The sequence below is a fragment of the Apaloderma vittatum genome, unplaced genomic scaffold (genome assembly GCF_000703405.1).
Source record: "Apaloderma vittatum isolate BGI_N311 unplaced genomic scaffold, ASM70340v1 scaffold10324, whole genome shotgun sequence".
Taxonomy (NCBI): domain Eukaryota; kingdom Metazoa; phylum Chordata; class Aves; order Trogoniformes; family Trogonidae; genus Apaloderma; species Apaloderma vittatum.
Window position 1 is genome coordinate 4,002 of NW_009712118.1, and position 22,009 is coordinate 26,010.

Consider the following 22,009-nt stretch of genomic DNA (forward strand, 5'->3'; position numbering starts at 1 on the left):
ATCATCACATTCTCCTTTCTGATACATCCTCTCCTGGATGTCTACAGTCGCATTTCAATGCAGGAACACTTTCAGGAAGCTCTGCTTCCTAAGCAGCTTGCTGCCTCTGAAATCCAATCGGAGAAATCACTATTGCCGTTTCACTTCCAAAATGAGAGAGGGGGGAGGGAGATAATGCATAGGATCCAAAATGCTTCTTTCCTTTTGTCCTTCCTTCGCCTGTTCCCCCTTTTTCTGGGAATTGATTTGACTCATGGATGCTCCTTGGAGAAGTTTCTGGGGACATTTTTCCCAAGACACTGAACACCTCTGGATATATTCCTTTGTGTGTGTGTATTTCTGAGGTGCTTGCAGAATTTGGGGGATCCATATGTCTGAAAAGAAAAGAACTTTTAGAAGGGTGTAATGAAGGAATGAAGAGAACTGTTTGATATGAGTAGCATGTCTGTTTGGCTGTGTAACCAAATCCTTGTGGAAGAGCAAATAGCTCCATCTGTAGCTGGATCATATATACTTGAGAAAATACGACCAGGATAGCGGGTTTTCATGGGATAATTCAACATGACAATGTTTCTAATTTACAAAGTTTTTCTAGTTTATTTAGAAGCATTGTTTTGTTTTTTTTTCAGGTATCATATAGGCTTTTTGAAGACATGGGGCTGTTTGAAACCTTTAAAATACCAGTGAGGGAATTTATGAACTACTTTCATGCCTTGGAATGTGGATACCGAGAAATACCTTGTAAGTAAAAATTCAGAGCAGGTAACGATGCTTCTATAAAGTTTTGGATATTTTCCACAGCTTGTTATTGAAGCCCTTCTTCTGTCATTTTTTTATTCTGCTACATTATGACCAAATGGATGTTTCTCTGATCAGAGGCTGGTGCTGAACCACAGCCTTTGTCTTTTTTTTCATTGTATTTAATGTTTCATGTTTTTTCATAATAATTCATGGCAAATTCTTTGCAAGCTTGAAACCATGTAAAGCTACTATAGGAACAAAGAACATTTTCCTGATGATGCAAACATACCCCAGTGCCCCAACTGGAGTTTATCAAAAAGTTTCTGCCCAATAAGCAAGTTGGAGTTTTACACAGTAGCAAAGATTTGTAAAGCAGAAAAATATGCCAAGTAGATGAGTGCACCTTGTTCTTTTGCAGCTACAGCTTAGCTGATAGTTTTCAGTGTGATTCTGTGATTCACTGAAAAACCTACTTTCCCTCATCCCCAAAGTATTTACTAATTTAAATCAAATTTACCAAACCGCTTCAGCTGCAAAAGAAAAATGTCTGAAACATTGATTTAATTACTTGTATAGTTTCTCTTTCAAAATATCAAATACCAATTGGAATGGCTACCGTTGAAGGAAAGCTACCCCAAAATGCCTCCCAGACATGTGGTTTGGACTCTCCTCTGGGAAAGTGAGAGACCAAATTTCAAATCTTTCCTTGTGTTTGAACCTGACTGGGGATTTGAAGTAGCAGATTATAGCCCGAGAGGGTTATAAGTGGATGTCCCGGAGTCTGTCCTACTGGAGCCATTCCTATTTGTTTAAAACATTTAACTGTTTATGGAGTGTCAGGAAATTTTGTGACTATACCCTTTCATTTCCTTGGGTTTCCTTGGGTTTTCTTAAGTGTGTTTCCTTTTAGTAAAGCAGAATATTTTGTCTAATACGAAATTAATTTACCTTCCAATTTTTCATTTTTGTGAAGGGGTAAGAACTAAAACAACTTGTTTGGACTTAACCACTTCTTTCTTTTGGTTACTGAACTGGAAAATAGATTATCCACACAAAACAATGGTGACTATCCCAGTTGGATTAAATCAGTACAAGTTTCATAAGAGGCTAATCCAGCCTTTACTCCTGAGAAAGGCATTAGACCCCTATGCAAGGCCATGGTCTAGATTTTGCCTGAGGAGATTAGTGTCTCAAGACAGATGTTCTTAGTACTATAGGGAGTACAAAGGTGAGGAAGAGAGGAAAGCAAGGAGTGAATAAATGGGCCAAGTGGCATGACATCATGTTCACATTTAGTGAGTAAGCAAAATGATTGCAAATTCTGAATATAACAAAACTTTCTGTAATACAGCCATCTGCCCTTGGCAGGCAGGATACTGCTGATTTTATGTGTAAACAAAGTAGGCACTGAAATTGTAGGGTCAGCAAGATGGTGAGCCCTCCTCTGCCAGAGCGAGGGAGATGCAGGCTGCTGCCCCACTGATGGTAGGAATTAGAACTGTGGGCTCAGCGGTGCTGCTCTGGAGGGGGTAGGTGGCTCTTCCCCGCAGGAGCCAGCATTATTCATCCCCCAGCAGTGGCAAGAGGGCAAATATAGCTCTCTAGGGTGCTTTTTCCATCCCAGGTCTTCTCCTTCCTTCTTCTTCTTCCATAGAAGGAGCAACCTTAGCAACTTTGTCAGCTAATTGCCTGTCCTTAGGATGCAGAAAGTATAAACCCAGCTTGCTTACACATCTTGCTGCCAGTCCCATAGAGTACAGAGGTTTTTTTCACCCCTTTACTTGTTACTTCTTAGTGAGGGTTTCTGGACTTGTGTGTTGGTCATTTTTCTGCTCAGGGAAGTGATTGAGTTACCATCCCTGGAGGTATTTAAAAGACATGTAGATGAGGTGCTCAGGGATACGGCTTAGTGGTGGACCTGGCATCACTTGGTTAATGGTTGGACTTATTGATCTTAAAGGTCTTTTCCAACTGAAATGATTCTGTGATTCTATACATTACATCTCTGGTATTACCCTGATCCTTGACTGTTATCTTGTTAATATAATCTAGTTTTTCACCTGTTCCCATCAAGCCTGTTCCAGCAGTTGGTTTGCCGATGAGAGATACAGAACTGATTGACATTACCAAGATGTCTCCAACTAAGATGACTAATTACCTAGAGATGTATCCAGTTACAGGGAGTTTTACAAATGGGGATGACCCAGTAGTGGAGTCCCACGTTTTTGTGCTTTGTCCCCTGAAATGCATCTTTCCAGAACTGCAGCAGCAATAATGTAGCCACAGCTTGCCCTTCAGGTTAGCAGATTTCTTTGTGTTTAGCTAGTCACTGTAGAAGAAGTCACTGTGCTCTGCCCAAAATAAGCCTGAATCACAAGCCGAAATGCTTGTCCTTCAGTGGTTTAACCCTGGATGTAAGCTTTGGTCCTGGTGCAGCAAAGTGTTACCCCTCTTTCAGCATCATTTTGTTAGTGTATGCTTAGGTGATGCTTTATGTTGAACTAGCACATGGTTCTTTTTCAGACAGTTGTGCTGAACATGAGATAGTGTATCTGGCCTTGAGGGATTTGGCCGTATGAGCCCTGGGGTGACTTTATCTCTCGTTTCTGCAAAGAGAGCTTGTACTAAGCCAGATTACAGGATCCAGAGCCTGAACTCTTATCTCTGTCCAGAAAACTGCAGAAAGAACCTGATTTAACTGTGCAGTGTACGCATATTGCAAGTTTGACTTTTTGCAGTGCAGCTGCTAGCATAGCACCTAAATTTACTCAAGTAGAGTCAGGTAAGTGTTACCTGCCTTGTGTTTAGAAGCTAGGTGAAATCTGGCCTTTGAGGTGGATGAGATTTTCCTGCTGATTTCATTTGAATCAAATGTTAACCATGCAAATTTACCTGATGGTATTTAACTAGTTAAAGGCAACCATTAGAATAAGAGATTGGAGCTGGTATCACAGTCAGGCTCCTTCTTTAACACTTTCTTTACAAAGTTTCCGACATTGCAGATCCCACTCTGCTGTCTTCTCTTTTCTTGACTGATATGAGGCACACTACTGAATATGTTTCAACTTCAGCAAAAAATAAATCCTGATCATTGACAGAATACAGCTGGTTTTTATGCTTGTGCTATTTGTCTTTGCTCGCTTGACAGCCACTAGATGGTGCTCATTTCCTTGGAAATAATCCTTCAAGTTTAATAGCAGGGTCATCTGCTTTATATCACAGATCACAACCGAATACATGCAACTGATGTTCTACATGCCGTTTGGTACCTTACTACTCAGCCCATCCCAGGACTGCCAACTGTGATCAATGATCACGGGTCAGCAAGTGATTCAGGTATATTTAAATATGCAAGTATATGCATTGTATTTTTAAAGTTTTTGTTGTGAAATTTGCTGTGAGAAAGCCAACAATTGAGGACTGCGTGCAGAACTTGTAGTATATAGACTTTTAAGTTCAGTAGAACGTTGAATGTTGAAGGTGTTAAGGTATGTTTATGTTACTTCGAAGAGAGTGGGACTGGACCTCTAAAACCTAATACTTAACATTTAACGATGTGTGAATGCAAATGTTTGTGGTCACCCATAAGGACAGCTGTTTGTTACCATGTGATTTTTACAATAGTTTTGGTTTGGTTTTGTTTTTCTAGGAAGAATATGTACGTAGTGCTTTTCAACGCTGCTTGAGAAGCAGCGTAGACTTTTAAATCCTCAAACCCTGCATCATTTTGCTATTATAAAACTACTGGGGCGTTGCAGGTAGTGCGTGCAGTTGCTACTGCTTGGCTGCTGTGAAGTGTCCCTTTGCCTTTCCTCCCTGTCTCCAAAAAAAAGAGACTTGTTAACATTTTGCAACTAGTTTGCAAGACCAATTATCTGCTGGTTTATGATTGCTCCTTACAGGAAGCTGTTTGTATTGCATCTTTATATTAACTTCTCCAGGTTCAGCTCTAGCAACTAGAGAACCTGTCTGTGTTTTGTGGGAATTCTGAGAGAGTTACTGGAAAAGCAAGAATTTGTTCTGCAGAAGCTGCTTGAATTTGTGGGGGGTTGTGGTAGTGGTTGTGTGACACACATAGCATCTGTGAAAGTCTAAAAGATGCTTTCGTGGGGCAGGAAATGTTTTTATTCCTGGAAAAATTTATTAGCAAGGGTTGTTTGGAGGCATTATAGGTGTGGTAAAATGAGTGGAATGAAAGGAGTTGAGTTTTGGAGCTTTTTGGTCTTTGTTCAGCTGCATGTAAGATCCATTACAGCAGAATAAATTAGCAAAGCATCTCACTCAGTATTTGGCTCTGACAGGCATGTTCAATCTGCTTCAAAAAAAAAGGATGTTAAGAGGATTATCAGCAAAGATCCAAAGTCTAGGCCTTTGAATTGGAAAACATGCACAGTAATTGAATTAATACGTGCCAGTCCGTTGCTTTAAGGACTGCTAGTGTCTCATCCACTAATCTATATGATGAAGCACTTAGAGGAAGGAGTGGGAAGGTGGAGTTACACTGAGCTCCAGTGTGGTCACGAATCCATAGCTTCTTGCTAGTAACTTAAGTAGTTTGTGAACAGGCTCTGGTGGATGCCTTGAAGATCCCCAGGTGCAATCAGAATTTCTTCCTTTCTGATTGTGTGCCTTATTGCACTGGGTCATGTGCACAGAATTGGGAAATACTGAGGTCAGAATGTGTTTCCTCTTCTGTTACATATTGTAAATTTGCTCCTTCTCTTCCTATCTGTTGCTTCTGTTTCAGTAAGACACTGAAAAAGTGGTAAGGGTTATTTGTAAAAGAAAATGATTACTTCTTTCTACTCAGATTCTGACAGTGGAATCACTCATGGCCATATGGGTTATGTGTTTTCGAAGACATACACACCTACAGATGACAGCTATGGATGCCTCGCTGGCAATATCCCTGCCCTTGAGTTGATGGCTCTTTATGTAGCTGCAGCCATGCATGATTATGATCATCCAGGAAGGACCAATGCCTTTTTGGTAGCAACGAGTGCTCCTCAGGTAAATAAATGTCAAGCAGTGTTGTTGTTAACTTTTGGAAGGTCGTTGGTAACAGCTTCTCCTTGCCCTTGGTGTCTGTGGCTTCCATTAAGCACAAGTCTACCAAATATTTTGAAGCAGCTTATCAGAGTGACAGAAATAATCACTTCACATGGGATTTACTGTTAAGAGTTTTCTTACACACTCTCACCACAGCTAGTAGAGCTGCTGAGAAAGGGACTGTGTCTCAGTGAAGGAAAAGCTAGTGCTCTGCTGACTGGTACAGAATCTGTAACTGTGAAATAAGGGAGGTATTATTCTGTCCATTTAGGTACAGAAAGATTAAAATAAAATTAAAAAGCACCTGTAGAGTTGACAGTGCACCATGCAAGCTGGTTTGTGCATGATCGTGACATGTTTTCTGTTTTTCCTATAAAATATGTGCATCTGCCATCTTTTATGAATATATTTTATACTATGCATCTATCGGGGCAGAGTGGGGCAGAGTGGAATATTATCTTAGTTTTATGAATGAAATATTGAGATTTACCTAAGGTTATGCAGAAGTTTCTGCCAGTGCTGGGAGTTGAATTTAGCAATTCTGAGTCACTGCTCATTGGCTTAATTATGAGATCATCTTTCCTTACTTTATGTAGCTGACCTGCCTGGCTTCAGCATACTGTGCTGAAAAATATATCTATGGATAAGGAAAGAAAAAAAGATAATTTAGTGATGAGAAGTCAGGTAGAGATGCAGAAATCTTACTCTCCAACTTGGATCCAGACTTCCTTTCTCACCAAGAGCATGTCACCACTTGCTCTGTAGCAGTCTCTGTCTATAAACTGGTAGTAATGCAACATCTTCCTGTGATCGAGAATTTTGATACCCTCACCAGGTAAATATATTGATAGAAGGCGTACGGTGTCCATAAATCTATTTTTAAGAAATGAGTGCTCTGTCTTTGTGGTTTTAAAAATCAGCAGAGGAAGTTAGATGATTAGCCTTAATTTATTGTTCTTAGTTTGAAAATAAGTTGATGGAGGAAAAATCAAATTATTCTTGTTGTTTTGAGGGGCTTGGTTTCGATTTGCTTTTTACTTGGTTTTGTTGGGTATTTTTAAAACTTAGTATCACTTGAAATTTGCAGAAATTGTATTTGGCATCTAGTTTTTTTTCTTCTCTTTCACAGCAAGCAGTATCAGCTTCGATAAAGTGCTGCTCTATTAAAAAATCTGCCCTCAGGGATTGGGCCTGGGTGGCAGAATATATCTGTCTCAAATGCTTACCGTACAGTTAGGCAAAAGGGGCTGTGCAGCTGAGTTTGTTCAGCAATCTGTTCTCTGGAGTAAAGAATATATTCTCTATGTTAAGATAGGATTGATTTTTTTTATCTCTAGATAACAGAAAAATATAATTGAAGTCAAAAACTTCTGGAAGGTATATGTATATATTTGTGTAAAAAATTACAACATTTTTTCACATAGATGTGTATTTCCAAAAGCTTCTCTTTCCATAAAATAAATGTCAAAAGACTGAGTGCTGCTAAGTGGAGAGATTTCCTGGATGGTTGTTGTCCCCTAAAGTCAGTTTTCTAGGTCTTTCTTTAGTTTCTTAATGGAATTGCAATCACTATGAGAGTTATGCATCTTGTTTAGGTAAGGATTTAACATTTTGGATTTTAGCATTGCGAAATCTGTCAGGCTGAGTGTGTGTTGTCACGTTGCAAACTGGAATTTCTGTGTTTGGAATCAGTCCAGCATGAACAGAATTGCCAACTATAAACACAATAAAGACAATAGGCCCTGTTAAGGGAGGCTGGTTGTGAGAAACAGAAAAGCACACACCTATATTAGTTATTAATTTGTGGACTGAAACAGAATAACCTATTGCCGTATGATGCAGTTCAGTCAGGAACCAAAGACCCTTGAGCGTGAAAGAGCCAGATTTTTCAAATCTATCATCCAGTAAATCTTCACCGTCACAACAGTTCAAGTGTCTGCCATTTGTCCTGCCAAAATCTCATCTTCAAACCTCGAGAAGTCCTTGAAAAAAAAAAACCAAGTGAACAAAAATCAACCAAACCTGAACCTCCCTTGTGCATCATCCCCACATCATGCTCGTTTCTGCATTGCCGTGTTTCTTTTGCTTAGAGGTTTCTCAGCTTTCAGCTGCCCATGTTGCTTTCACAGGCAGTGCTGTACAATGACCGCTCTGTCCTGGAGAACCACCATGCCGCTGCTGCCTGGAACCTTTTCATGTCAAGGCCAGAGTACAATTTCCTGGTCAACCTCGACCATGTGGAGTTCAAACATTTCCGCTTCCTCGTCATTGAGGCAATTTTGGCTACTGACCTGAAGAAACACTTTGATTTTGTTGCCAAATTCAATGCCAAGGTAAGAAGATCGGTTCAGGTTTCTGGTGAGTGGTCAGAAAAGACTCTGCGGCTTGGTAGTCTCATGGTGAAAAGTCTAGAAAGACTGCTGTGTTGCTCTTTCTTCTGAATGTCCATTTGGCTGCTGTAAAACATTCTGTTGAATAGTCATCCAGCACTTCTGTTATTTTTTGGTTATTTAAATTTAGTGGCACAGCTTCTTTTCTTATATATGTTTAGTATTTTCAGAATGTGGTTTAAGGCTAAGAATATTATGGACCACTGAATGTAAATCCCACCTACGTTCTACTTTTCAACATTGTTTTCTTGTTCACTGGCATTTTGGACCTATTAGGATAGCACTCAGGGGCAAAAAATCAAAGGTGTTACCAAGTTTCAGTAATGGCTAAATTCTTAATGTGAATTTTTAGTGGTTTAATCGTGCTGCTGTATTATCAAAGCACAGAATGATAAGAGTTTTGAAACTGTCATTTCAAATGCAATAAAAGCATGATCTTCCTTGCCTACCTTGCTCCCAATCAGTAAACCCCAGAGCAAGTCACTAAAGATCTTTCCTGCCTGCTCCATTCAGTGAGTATAAAATCAAAACCCTGGGAAACTTTTCTTAAAAATTATTGTACCATTTCAACCTAACTTACTGGAAATCACCAACTATCAAGTTGCTTTAATCAACTCCATTGTCCATCAAACATGTTGGCACGTTACCTAGATGATACTTGCCTTTGAAGCTGGTACCACCTTCTAATTCCCTGTGAGAAACACACCAAACACAATGTTTCTTGACCAGGACTAGGACCTCCTGGCTGTTTTTTGGTGACATAGATAAAAGGTTTTCTCATGGTGTTGCTAAGAAAGAACTTGTATCCTGAAATTTTGACTCCTCCAGATGTATGCTGGTTTTGCCTTCCGTGTCCCTGTAACATGTGTCTCTTTGTTAGGCTCTAAGAAACTCTAAAGAAATTCCTTAAATTATGGTCCAGGGTAGACTTAGAACTGATCTGTAGATCCATAAAAGTCTGAACTCTTTCTGCACCTCTGCTGGTCATGTTCCAAAATGTCCCGTAATATCAAGGGGGTTTCTTTAGTTCTAAATTTTAAACTCTGGGATCATTTTCACCAACCTTATTTCTCTGTAAAGTATTGAATAATATTGGCAGATCTGTCAGGGCTACAGTGACAGTAAAGCACAGTGAATTTAGTCTGTCTGAGTACATCCTTTGAATTTGACAGTTTGGACCAAAACCTTCACTTCTGCAAACATAAGTAAGGAATGAAAAAAGACAGGGTAAACTGGTGACTACTGTGGCTTTGTCACAGCAACTAACTGTCTTAACTGCAGAAGAGGACAAGCTTGATGAAAGTAAGAGGCATAAACTGTAGGTATTGAAAAATAAGTTTGTCTTAAATCTGTCAGGATGGACAGCGCTAGGTGTAACCACTGTTGTGACCAGGCAAGGCGATAGTCGAGACACTGCAGGTAAGTAGGGGAACAGTCTGATATATCACATCCTGCCAGCTTACTGTAGATTTGTAAGGACATTCATTAACCTCCTTCTCTCTCCTTAGCACTTTTATAGCCAAATGGTCAGGCACAGAATAAAAGCTGAAGGCGAAGGTGAATGTATTAACCAGTGCTTGTGGCTGAGCCTGGTTTTCGCGAAGTATTCACTGCCTTAAAAAGAGATTATTGGTGTTTGCTTCACAAAAACTCTTTTGTACCAGAGTGGTCTCAGAGAGCAGAGCTGACATGTTTGTATGTGGGTGGAGGTGCTGTAACTGATAAAATTAGCTCTAAACTATCCCATTTTTGATTGGCTTGCTGAACTGTGGTTTAGTATATTGAGGCTACAGTCAGGGAGACATGCAAGTCAGTGTAGATACATGTACTGTAAGCATCCTCCCACCAGAATATTTGCAGTCTGCAAAGTACCAGCAAGAAATGATGAAGGACGCTTATTGTCCAACACTTTGATGATATCAATGCATTGGAGTACTTACTGTTCTCTGACATTAGTTAAGTTGGAGCATGTATAGCAATTGCAAAGCCTTCACCACGTGGGCCCACTGCTGTATGGGGCAGGGGGCCTGCTGATGGAGGATGTGGAAGTTTCACCTAGTCATAGCACAACAACTTTCTGTCCATTTTCAACTATTGCAAGCTTGACAATTAAAGCTATGTTTCAAGGAGAAATGTGAATTTTGAAAATTAAGTGGACAATAGAAGGCAGCCCCTCCCACGCTAGGAGATATTCTAGGAAGAAAGGCTGTGATGGGAAAATGTGGCTAACAGCAGTAAGGGTTGCTATGACTGACGATTTGGAGGTGTAAAAGGCTGAAGTCCTTAATGGTTTCTTTGCCTCAGTCTTTGTGGCTTCAGGACTCGCAGGCCCCTGAGGTGTGAGACAAAGTCTGAAGTAGTAAAGACTTGTCCTCAGTGAATGGCATCTGGTTAAACAAACTGGTTTATTACTAAGTCCATGGGATCTGATGGGATGAGTTGTGTGTATAAAAATATGTTGGAGAGAGTAAAGCAGATGAAGCCAAAGTCTTCCCACTGGTACCCAGTGACAGGACAAGAGACAAAGTGCACAAGCTGAAATACAGGAATCCCCATTTAAAAAGTGAGAAAGGGCATGTTTACTGTGATGGGGTTATACACTGGAAGAGGTTGCCCAAAGAGGTTGTGGAGTTTCCCTTCTTGGAGATACTCAGAACTCAACTGGACACGATCCTGAGCACCCTGCTCTGGCTGGCCCTGCCTTCAGCAGGAGGGTTGCACTAGGTGATCTCCAATGATGCCTTCCAACCTCAACCTTTCTGTGATTCTTCAAGGTAACACTTTTATCTTTGAGTGGAAGTGTGGGAAAAACTGAGAAAAGGAAAAAGATAGGGAATAATTTCAGACATACTGAGATCAAATGGGGAAATAAGCTTGTTACATGCATTTTCACGCTGCAATTTAATCAACATGGTATTGATGGTATTATATCTTTGTACAGCAGATAAGTAGTAACTTCTTGGAAAATTTCATAAGAAGATTGCATTTGTTTGTTTTCCTCACAAATGTTTCCAGACAGGCACATTGTTTGCTAAATATTAATTTCTCAATGTTCATTGGTTTTTAGTTGTTTTTACATATTGTTCTACAGATGATAGTAAATTCCAACCATGGGTTAGCTCACTGGCTTTCACATACAATTCTGTAAAATAGGTCAGTACACTGTAAGAGATCCCAGGGCAGAACTTCGTCTGGGGACCCATCCTTTTACCCAGGATTACTGTCATAGTTTTCCTTTTTCTGTCTACTAGGTGAATGATGATGTTGGAATTGACTGGACTAATGAGAATGACCGCTTGCTTGTTTGCCAGATGTGTATCAAACTAGCTGACATAAATGGGCCTGCAAAATGTAAAGATTTGCATCTGCAGTGGACAGAAGGCATTGTCAATGAGTTTTATGAACAGGTAAATAAATGCATGTCCAAAGTGATATCTGCCAGTTGCGTGTCTTGTGTTAAACAGTCCTGCAGTGTGCTAAGGCTGGTGAGGAGTGAAAAACACAGAGAATGTGGGTGAAGGGGATGGCTAGAGTTGCACTAGTCCCTCCTTTTGCTGGATCAGTGGAAGTCCATTTCTCACTGAGGCTTCTGATGTGTCCTCAAAGACGTCTGATGATGTGGTTTCTACGGGCTTAACTGTTCCAATCTGGCACTATCCTTACAGTGGACATGGCAAACAAGTGCTCCTTTCCTCTTTTATTTGTTGACAGTCGTCATGTCTCCCTTTCTGTCTTACCTAGTGCAAACTATCTTTTCATCCTTCCTTTTATACCTTTTTAAGACATCAGCTGGTTCTCATTGCTCACCTCTGCAGTCACTCCAGGTGGCTCACACTTTTGTTGACATATGGTCTCCAAAACTGGACACAGAATCCTTGTTGAGATGATCTAAACAGAGCAGAGGAATTATTTTAGCTTTCCTGTGCACCATGTCACTGTTCACACACACAGAACCTTCATGTACTGAGCATGACTGCAACACTGTTGGTTTATCACACATTAACCATATCTGCTCCCTGCACATTGATCCTGACTCGTACTTTGTTTTTCAAGACAACACTTTTAGCTTTCAGAAGGTTTATCAGTACAACTGCACTAATTATGGCAAGCTCAGCCGATGCTAGCATGGGGAAGAAGGACAGCCATAGATTGATTTACCAAGACCTGGGAATACAGCCAGGCACTGATCCTCTCCTGCTAGGTTTAACGGAGCCCTTAATTGAACCTTTTCTCATTTTAACCTACTTAGCCCTGCTGAGTACAAGGGACAGGGCTGTTCCCACACTATTCCCCTGTTTCCCAAGTGGGAACGTATTTTGAATGTGCTGGTTAGACTAAACTCCACATCCTGTTTTTTCGAGGGGAAGCAAGCAGGCTAAATCACTCAACCAAATGCCCTACAGACTTCCTGGGGAGGCTGTGCAGTAACTTGAAGTCACAGACTAATCCCTAGTAAAGCTTTTTCATCTTGCCATCCGTTCACTGTACTTACAGTCTTGAAAAGAAACAGAGTTTTCTGTGGCTACTGTCTTCTGGAGTATGTAAAGAAATGGAAAAAGGGACAAAATTCAGACATTGACCTGAAGCTCCTTCATGTATTTCAGATCTCCTAAGAAAAAGAAAAAAACAATGACCTTACTTATATTACATATGTGGTTGGTTCCATTTTCCTTTGCATTTTTTCCTTAAAGAAAGAGAATCCGATAACAACAGTGTTCAACCTTCGTCTCTCAAATTTTCTTTTAGGACATGCTTTTCTTCATATTAGTCTATTTTCATTACAACTCTCCCAACAAATTGTACTTCACATATTTCTGGCGATGGTCATAGCTTCTGTGGTTGACAAAGTCTGTTAATCAGGTATACGATACCATCCCCCTTTGATCCCGCAAAACCAGTGTCAGGGAGTAGTAAACACACAACTATATTAATATCAAAATATTGGATAGTGAGCTCTGAATCAAGCTTGAGAGGAACACGGGATGGGATTATACTGTGTTATGTGCTCCACAGTATCAATCGGGGTTATTTTCCATCAGTCAGAAGGCTGTGTTACTAATGTTTTCATGCTCCTGGGAGCTGCTCAGAAGCACTCTTGGAGGTTATATTTCTTATAATCCTGTAATTAATTAAATAAATAATTAAAATCACTTCACCTTTATCTTCTCCACAAAATTTGATTCAGAATAGCACACGTGTTATCTTTGTTAATGACATTTGCTTTAGTGTGGGGATTGTGGGCAAATGCATTTGAACTATTGGCCTGCAAATTCCAAGAGATCAGGTAGTCGTTAAGATATTGGCCTTTTTTGGTTGTTTTTGTTTTAACAGAATATGTGTATTCACTGTATCACGAAATTAATACATCCCAGTGGGTTTCCTGGGATGTTTTGGGTTTTTGCATGGCATAAGTTGCTATGCTGACAGGATACTGATGGAACTGAAGACAGAGAATATTTTCTTCTTAGGACTTACTTTTTAGTATTAAGGAGAGTAAGCTAGATTTCAGTTATTTAATGTAGGTTAAAATCTGCTTTCTTTAATGTAATGTGCTGTGAGACGTTTACCAAACCATCTTCAATGTTTTTTCTGAGAAGGGAAAAATCTTCATTGTCTCATTTTTAAAAAGGACAATTTTATGGGAAGTTTGGATTTCTCTAGAATTCTTATCAAAAAGCATACATATGTGCATTCAATCTATGCTGTGAAAACAATGAAGTATCTTTCTTGAATGTCCTTTAATAAACAGCAATTCCTGTGAAGAATTTATCTCCCATATAAATAAAAATGAGTTATCAAAAATGTGTTACATAGAAGCACTCAAAATCCTGTCATTTTGTTACAGTACGTTTTCTTTTCTTCCCTCCACGTGCTCAGCATACTTACTTGAAGGCAGGTTAGGTGTATTGAAAGATTCAAAAAACCCACTGCAAGAGTTTCACTTAACAAATGATGTTTTAACAGAATATAAAAAAGAACTTGTAAACATTTCAGTAGTCAGCTTTTTTTCCACTACTTACAGCTCACAACCAGGAGATCGCAGATGCGTTACTGTAAAAAAGAGCAAGCTGCCACCTCTCCTTAATGTGCTTGCTATTTCAAAAATGGGTGGCATGATTCAATGTTTCTGTTAACACTAATATTCTGCATTTAATAACTAAGCATAACATTTCAGGGTAGTTTATTATAAAAATTACAAAACAAAACACAAGGAAATGAGAAATTTGTTGTACATGCTTCAAAATTTATCTCTCATCCTTTGACCTTCCCAGTTATCACAGGATGTTAACCAGATATATTGTCTGTGAATTTGGAAAATGTAGGTTACAACAAGAGAAATTGGGGCAATCTGTAACGTAATGGAAACTAAAAATGCCACTCCAAATTCTAATCTGTATTCTCAAATATATATATATCTATATTATGTAAAAACAATAATCTGCATATCAGGCTTGATTAGGGGGAATAGCTTTGTTTCTTGGGGAGATGGCATCCAATCTTGATATGTCTACTCAGCTGAAAATTCATTGATATGACCAGAAGCTTGCTGTGATAGGGATGAGTGAGGATATCAGACTTGGTTTTGCAAGAAAATTTTACCTTTTTTTTTTACGTCATGAGAGGAAAGAGAAAATAGTTTTACCTCTCCCTGAGAAAAGCTAGCAAAAAGCTTTATGGGAAAAATGTACTGCTTCTGAGTAGCCTCCGCCTTGATGGTGATCATTTTGGTAGTCCCAGCGAAAAAGCACTAATGACCCAAAGCCAGGAGAACCTCTCCATGTTATGTATAGTAAGGACAAAATTAATAAGAACACTAGTTTAATTGGATAGCTCTTGCTTCTAGAAGTTCAGTCTTGTTCCCTCCAAACAGGTGGCTGATTACAAGGTTGTTGTGAGCTAACAATCACAAAATGAGAAGGGATTTTTTGAAATGTGAAAAAAGAAAATCATAATTTTCAAATTTTCACACAGTGTAAAGTACAGGACAAGGTCAGTGGGCATCATTTTGCACAGCCATCAGATAAAATCCTGGTTAAATTCACACTACTTGTAAGGGGTCCTCTTACGAGAAAAGAGCTGTAGCTTTGATTAACCGTTTGATGTGATTGCACTGTAGTAATGTCATGCTGCTGTGCTATGAAAGTGGCATTAGAGTTGAATTATTTTTCATCACTTTTAATTGGTTTGATGTGCATTACTCCCTTTCGTGACACAGTTTTGTTTCATTTACTTCAGAGAAATTACCGTTATTTTTCATCTCTAGGGTGATGAAGAGGCTAGCCTGGGCTTGCCAATCAGTCCTTTCATGGATCGCTCCGCTCCTCAGCTGGCACACCTCCAGGAATCTTTCATCACTCACATTGTGGGACCACTATGTAACTCCTATGACTCAGCAGGGCTGATGCCAGGAAAATGGATAGAAGATAGTGATGAATCAGGAGACACTGATGAGCATGAAGAGGAAGAAACGGCAGAAATGGAAACTTGTGAAAATGCTGAATCCAGTAAGTTGTTCACACTTAGATTTTTCAACAGAGCGAGCTCCATATTGTGACCAAAACCTAAGCCATTAAGCAGCCATACTGTAAAGGCATAGATCCTTTTTACTTATTTAACTCCACAGAATACTGTCCTTGGTGAAGCCAGCATGTAGCCAATTACATTGGCAATGGAGACGCTCCATGGTTTCAGGACTTGATACTCATTGCTCTTCTCATCTACTACCTATTTCTCCCTTTCATTGAGGTTTCTGGTGGTAGACCACCTGTCAGTGCATGAAGGCTTTTTAGATCCTTCTAGAAAGTACCAGCCTTAAGTGCGCTAGTGAAATACTAATACGTAGCTTTTTCTCATAACAGACTCACTTTTACTCTTCTTTCCCACACTTTCATCCCCTGCTGGCTATCCTCCCTACTTTCTGTTGGGGAAGCTGAGAAACAGAAAGATTTGATGACTGCAGAAGTCATATAGAACATGGAACTAAAATCTGTGTCTTCTGAAGCACGGAATTGAACTTTTTTCTCTATTAGGACACGGGTACACGGTTTGTATTTAAGAAATCATTGCAGTTGTCCATACACACACAGTTGCACATATTTTAGGTTTATATGCGCCGGATATGTTGTTGAGAACAGCAAGCACCAAGTAGTACAGCACATACGGGTTTATTTTAGCACCTGTCAGCTGTGTAATAGCAGGCAGAGCTACATGTAGCACTTCAGGACATAGTTTAGTAGTCACGGCAGTATTGGCTTGACGGTTGGACTTGTTCGTCTTTATGGTCTTTTCCAACCTTAATGATTCTGTGATTCTGTGTTTCTGTGACAGATTGGCATTTCTGGAATTGTCTATCGGGGGGAAAGCGTATGCAGTTGGTAACCAACATAGACCCCAAAGCCTGAAACTGATACTGCGCTAATAAAAAGAAAGATGAACAATATTCTTATGGCAAGACTCTGGAGTAAATTGCACAGAGAATTTGTAGATGCCCCCTCTTGGGAGATGTTTAAGGCCAGGCTGAATAAGGCCTTGAGCAACCTGGTCTAGTTGAGAGGCATCCCTGCCCATGACAGGGAGGTTGGACTAGATGATCTCTAAGGTCCCTTCCAACCTAGGCCATTCTGTGATTCTGTGATTCTATGATTTATCTATTGGACTGTCTAACCTTACTTTGAAATCCTTAAGTTTCCTTTCACTTCATTTCTCTGTTCACTTATCTTCTGTATCACTGCTAGTCAAGTCCAACAATGTTCCTTTCAGGTTAAAAGCACAGATCATTATTAGCACTTGTCACATTGAAAATAGACCATTTTTTAGTTGTCTTCTGTTTTCTTTTTCACATTCTATTCCATGACAGTACTTTGCTATTCCTTGGTGATTTGGGGCTCTTTATCTTTTTCAAAACCTTAAAAATTAATGCATCAGAAGTTTTGAATTATCTAAACAAGTTATTCCTATACCAAAAGTGGGATGCTTATCTTCTCAATCATACCAATGTGTTGCAAACTGTTTTCTTTTAGTTCCCTAAATTCTCTGTGACTATGCGGATCTGAGTCAGGAATCTATGGCGTCTTTTCTGTTGATATAGGAGTCTTAGAGGTTGTTAAAAATTTATACCTATAATCAACACAATTTTTGATGTTCTGTACTTCCTCAGTGAAATAAAATAAAAGATTGGGATGTCAGCTGCATAAATAGAGTTGTGTAGGTATTGGTGAAGATATTTTTATTGATGGAAATGCCCTTTAGGCAGGTGGGAGTATAACTGTGGCAGAAAACACTTCACTCAGGTCCTTATAATTCAATAAAGCACTTGAGATAAATTTAAGAGTTATAAAACCTTAAGGCAGTTTAAAATCATTTTTGTTATTATACACAAGCATGTAACTCTCTCAACATTCTGATGCAAGTATAAGAATTAAACAGGCTTGATCTTTAGTGCTTCAGACAAATTCTAACCACAGGAGGTGCTCACTGGTGTCTATAGAGAGCAGCAAGATGTGGGGTCACCCGGGAAACCCAGGAGAGAATGTCCTGCTGCAGTACTGGCAGGGTAGGGACTTCTTATTAGTGCTAAACCTGAAGGTTTCCTACAGGGAACCAAGGGCTTTCTAATGAAGGATTGCAGTGGATTTGGTTTTTGCTCAGTGAAAGGCTCTTTGTTTCCAGTTCAAAAGCTTCAAGGGCTAAATGTTTTGGACCCTGACACAGACATACTTCAGGCAACCTGCAAATACTAATCCACGCAAATTTATTTGGTACAAAACATTCCTCTGCGTCACCTTCTTTAAAAAAGAAATCAGCAGTTGTCTTTGGAGGGGTTATTCTTTCAGTTCTGAGACTGCCATTGCCCCTGTTAATGACCAGGGAACATTTTCAAGCTTTGTACTGTTAGGGAGTTAACAGTCTGCGTTGGACAGACTATACTGACATAGAAAAAAAACACTTCAGACAGCAAAACACTTGTAGTGTGGCTGTGTCAGGAGCCATGAGAACTACCAGTGGCAAAAACATTTTATAGGTTAACAGCAGGAGACTGATGCTTCAAAACCAAAGACAAGTGAGCTCCATGGTAGTGTCTGGCTATATGGTGACTACTTCAGTGGTCAGACTGTTGCCGAAGCAATGCTGTGCAAAGGTCTTAAGGTCGTCTCCACTGCAATGGTGGTGAAGTGGTAAATCTCTGACTTTGAAAAGGGAACATAAGGTTCCCTTCTTTGATTTCTAGTGCTTGCTCATTCATTGTCCTTCTGCAGCTCAGATCGTAAGTAAAATGTGGAGAAAACAAAAATCAGGTTGTTTTTTTTTCCTAGGGCAATCAGCAGGGATCCATTGGGGGCAGAATTTAATGTGTGTGTTGTGGAGTAGGGTGATAGAGTCTTTAAGTACTTGTTATAAAAAGCAGAAACTACTCAGCAATAACATGTTTTATGTATAGTCACTCAAGCACTAGATGTCCCATGTGAACTGCGTAGTCAGGGACAACATGCAGCCTGTGACCAGATGAAGCTGGGGCTCAAACCCTGCAGAAAACCAGTTTGCTTCCCCAGAGGGCTGGTGAGGCATATCTTTCTAGATTTCAAGACTGTTTAAATTTGTGATTTTAATAATCTGTTGATGCAGTTCCTAGATGTCATAGTACACCCCGTTGCCTTCTTACACCTTCGGTCGCTTTTCCTTCCTCTCTCACAGAAAATAATACATTGATTTCACATGGTATTTTACAGGAAAGAAGTTCAAGAGGAGGAAAATCTACTGTCAGATCACTCAGCACCTGCTTCAGAACCATAAAATGTGGAAGAAAGTAATTGAGGATGAGGAGAGGTTAGCCGGGACAGAGAAGCCAGGTGCAGAGCAATCCACGCTGCACCAATCTTCAGAACAAATCCAGGCCATCAGGGAAGAGGAGGAGGAGAAAGGGAAGCCCAAGAGGGATGAAGAGGAGAACACAACTGTAGAACCAAACCAATGACAATATTTACAGCAGTATTTTAAGGCAGATTAACTCGTGCACAGACTCTTTCTCAAGCCAGCACAGCATTTAGACACGACACTGTAGAAGTATGGGGTAACGCGCCTACAGCTGTTTAATTTGTTTCTCTTTCCTTTTTATGGTGAGGTACATTGTTTAAACTCCTATGCTCAAGGAAGCTTTCACACTGCGACACCGGCTTTTACAGACTTTCTTTAAAGAGATTTGGGGGTGGGTGGAATTATATAAATATATATATATATATAGCCAGGGTTATTGGCTGCACACTTCAGCAAAATTTAATGATATATTATGGTCACTGTGATATTTACAAAAGAGTTATCTAAGGAAACGCTGCTTCTAAAGCACATTTGCAGTTAATGGTAAGGTACCAGTTAAGTAGCTTTTGCTCATAATGCTGAGGGTCAAAAGTTCCAGAGCTTCATATGAATGCTGATATATCCTGCCGACATATATGTGTGCATGAGGGGGTGTCTGCGAGTGTGAGTGAATGTCATGCAATACAGCATAGTTTGAGTTCCTTCTGCGCTAGCTGTAGCACGTCCCAGTACACGACAACAAACAGAAGGCCTGAATTGTAGAGAATTTGTGCCCACGAGGGAACCAGAGACCATTTTTAGGAGCATCTATGTTCCCAGTAACCCTCCAAGTCCTGGTTTGCACTCCAGCTGCAGGCAGCAGCCTTTCAGCAGGGTCTGCACCCGCCCGTGTGGGCTTCTCCACCTTCTCCTCTTCCTCCTCCTTGTCCTCCTCCTCCTTGTCCTCCTCCTCCTCAGCACTTCCCAGAGTGCTGGCGAAAGGGGCATGCCAGGAAGTTTTATTTTCCGAAGGAGGTTACGAGGGGCTATGTGGTATGCTGGTCTGTTCCCCTGGAGAGGACCTGGCCCTCTGTGTACTCTGGAGTGCGGGAGCGGCTGCGTGGGGCAGTTGTGTGTGCTTGGGCTGGGGAGAACAGAGAGCAGACGTGTCTTGCCTCGAAAACTAAAGGCTCGCTGTCATCTCCCTACCCTGACCTTGTATGTCCGTGCATCAGTGGCCAAATATATCATTTAAGAACGAAGCTAAGCTACGTCTCTTGAGAGCAAAAGGAAGGGACTGTGGAGGCCATGCCCTTTCTCAGAATAAAAGGCAAACAATGTGTTATGAGCAGTGTGGGGACAGATGCCAGCCCTGTGTCAGCTGGACATCCGTGTGTCTCAGCAACCACCCACATAAGCTTCAGAGAACTTGGTTTTTCAGTGTAAGGTGCTGGATGGGAGCAGTTTATTGCTGGTATTCTGCTTAGAAGCAGCGCGTTTGATCCCACCAATATACTTTTTTTTCTTTTTTTCTTTTTTCTTTTCTTTTTCTTTAAGAGAAAGGAAAAGATCAGGCCTGTAAGAAGAGTAGATCTTTTTTTGTTGTTGTTCTGTTTATTTGTTTTCTCTGTTGTTTATGCTGTGAGCCAAATGTCTATTTAAAACGTTGAATATTCACTTTCAATATTTTATTTCACGATATTATATTTGTCAATGATTAGCTATCTAGATGTAAATATGGAAAAATTTTTATGGGTTCCTGTAGATAATGATATCTTTAAGAAAAAAAAAAAAGAAAAAGAAAAAAGGGAAAAGTTTTTTTTGTAAAGCTAATTTTTTAAAAAATAAATATGAAAACATTTTTATACAGTGTAGCCATTTCCAAACCCAACAAATAAAGTCTTGAGTAGTTTGTATAGACCTTTCTGGGAAGCCAGTGGTCTACAGGATCAAGGCTTTAAAATATTAATGCTCTTTGGGACTGGCAGGAGCAACCAGTACCACACAATTTAGCATTTTGTTCCCACAAAGAGAATTATATATATAAAGTTGAGTATCTCTCAGAAATCATTTGACTATGTATGCTTTTTATATTTTGATCCTGTAGCCCCTTGCCGAAAAGAGGATTGCTTCTGTGAGTAAGAATGCTTGTGAAAGGAAGAGTTTGTAGGAGAAGACCTTTCTATATTAAAAGTCTGACATTGCATCCATCACTTTTTGCTGTTGTAATGCATACACCATAGATCATGATCCTATTAATACCTCCTCAAAAGTGTTGGAAAACATTCTCTATCAAAGCCAATCAGCATGTTTGTTTCCACTTCAGATTTTCTTTCTGCTTTGCATTTCTGTTAGAGTGACCTTTTGCTGTAAAATGGGATTTTGGTTTCTTACAGTTTGCATTTGTCTAATACCATCCCATCCTATTCTTACCAGTAGAGAAGACATTTGCCTTTCAACAGAGTGACTCAAAAGCGTGGCTCTGGATGGTCTGAGCAGCAGAAATATTTATTTTCTTTTTCAATGAAATCAGAGTAGCAAAAATCCAAATTGCATTATTATTTTAAAGGGAAAGGATATTGCAGAATTCAATCAAAAGAAAAAAGTTGTCTCCGAGATCCCAGCAAGTCCACCAATTCCAATTTGCACTGTTTTCACACTTCTTCAGTCACTTTGGTTAATCATTTTATTTGGGGTTTTCTTGTACAAGTTATATGCATTCCTTATAATATGAGAAGAATTTAATATGCCTCGTTCTGTCCTTTAAAAATTAAACTTACAGAGATGCTTTAAAATGTCACATCTCCAAGCAATTTTTTCTCCATTTTCAGTGCATGATCACTGGGACTGGATTTCTTTGTATTTTTATATTGCCTTTGCTGGAAGAAGAAAAAAAGGAAGTTATTGTAGAAAGTGTTAGTGGGTGCCTAGTTGGTAAAAACACGACAAGACATTCAAGAAAGAGGTGAACTCCTGGAAGTGGAGTTCCATATACTCCTCTACGCAGACGTACCACAGTTGAACTAAGAAACATTACC

At 39.8% G+C, this 22,009-nt stretch overlaps 1 protein-coding gene across 1 annotated transcript; it reads left to right on the plus strand.

Moving 5' to 3' along the window:
- Positions 1 to 629: 629 nt before the first annotated feature.
- Positions 630 to 19,152, plus strand: PDE3A (phosphodiesterase 3A, cGMP-inhibited; the record flags this gene model as incomplete). The annotated part of the gene is made up of 7 exons (XM_009867867.1): positions 630 to 741; positions 3,964 to 4,077; positions 5,552 to 5,751; positions 7,920 to 8,123; positions 11,432 to 11,587; positions 15,445 to 15,685; positions 18,908 to 19,152. Coding segments are annotated over 7 exons (1,272 nt in total), but the record flags the coding sequence as incomplete, so codon positions are not given.
- Between the last annotated feature and the right edge of the window lie 2,857 nt (positions 19,153 to 22,009).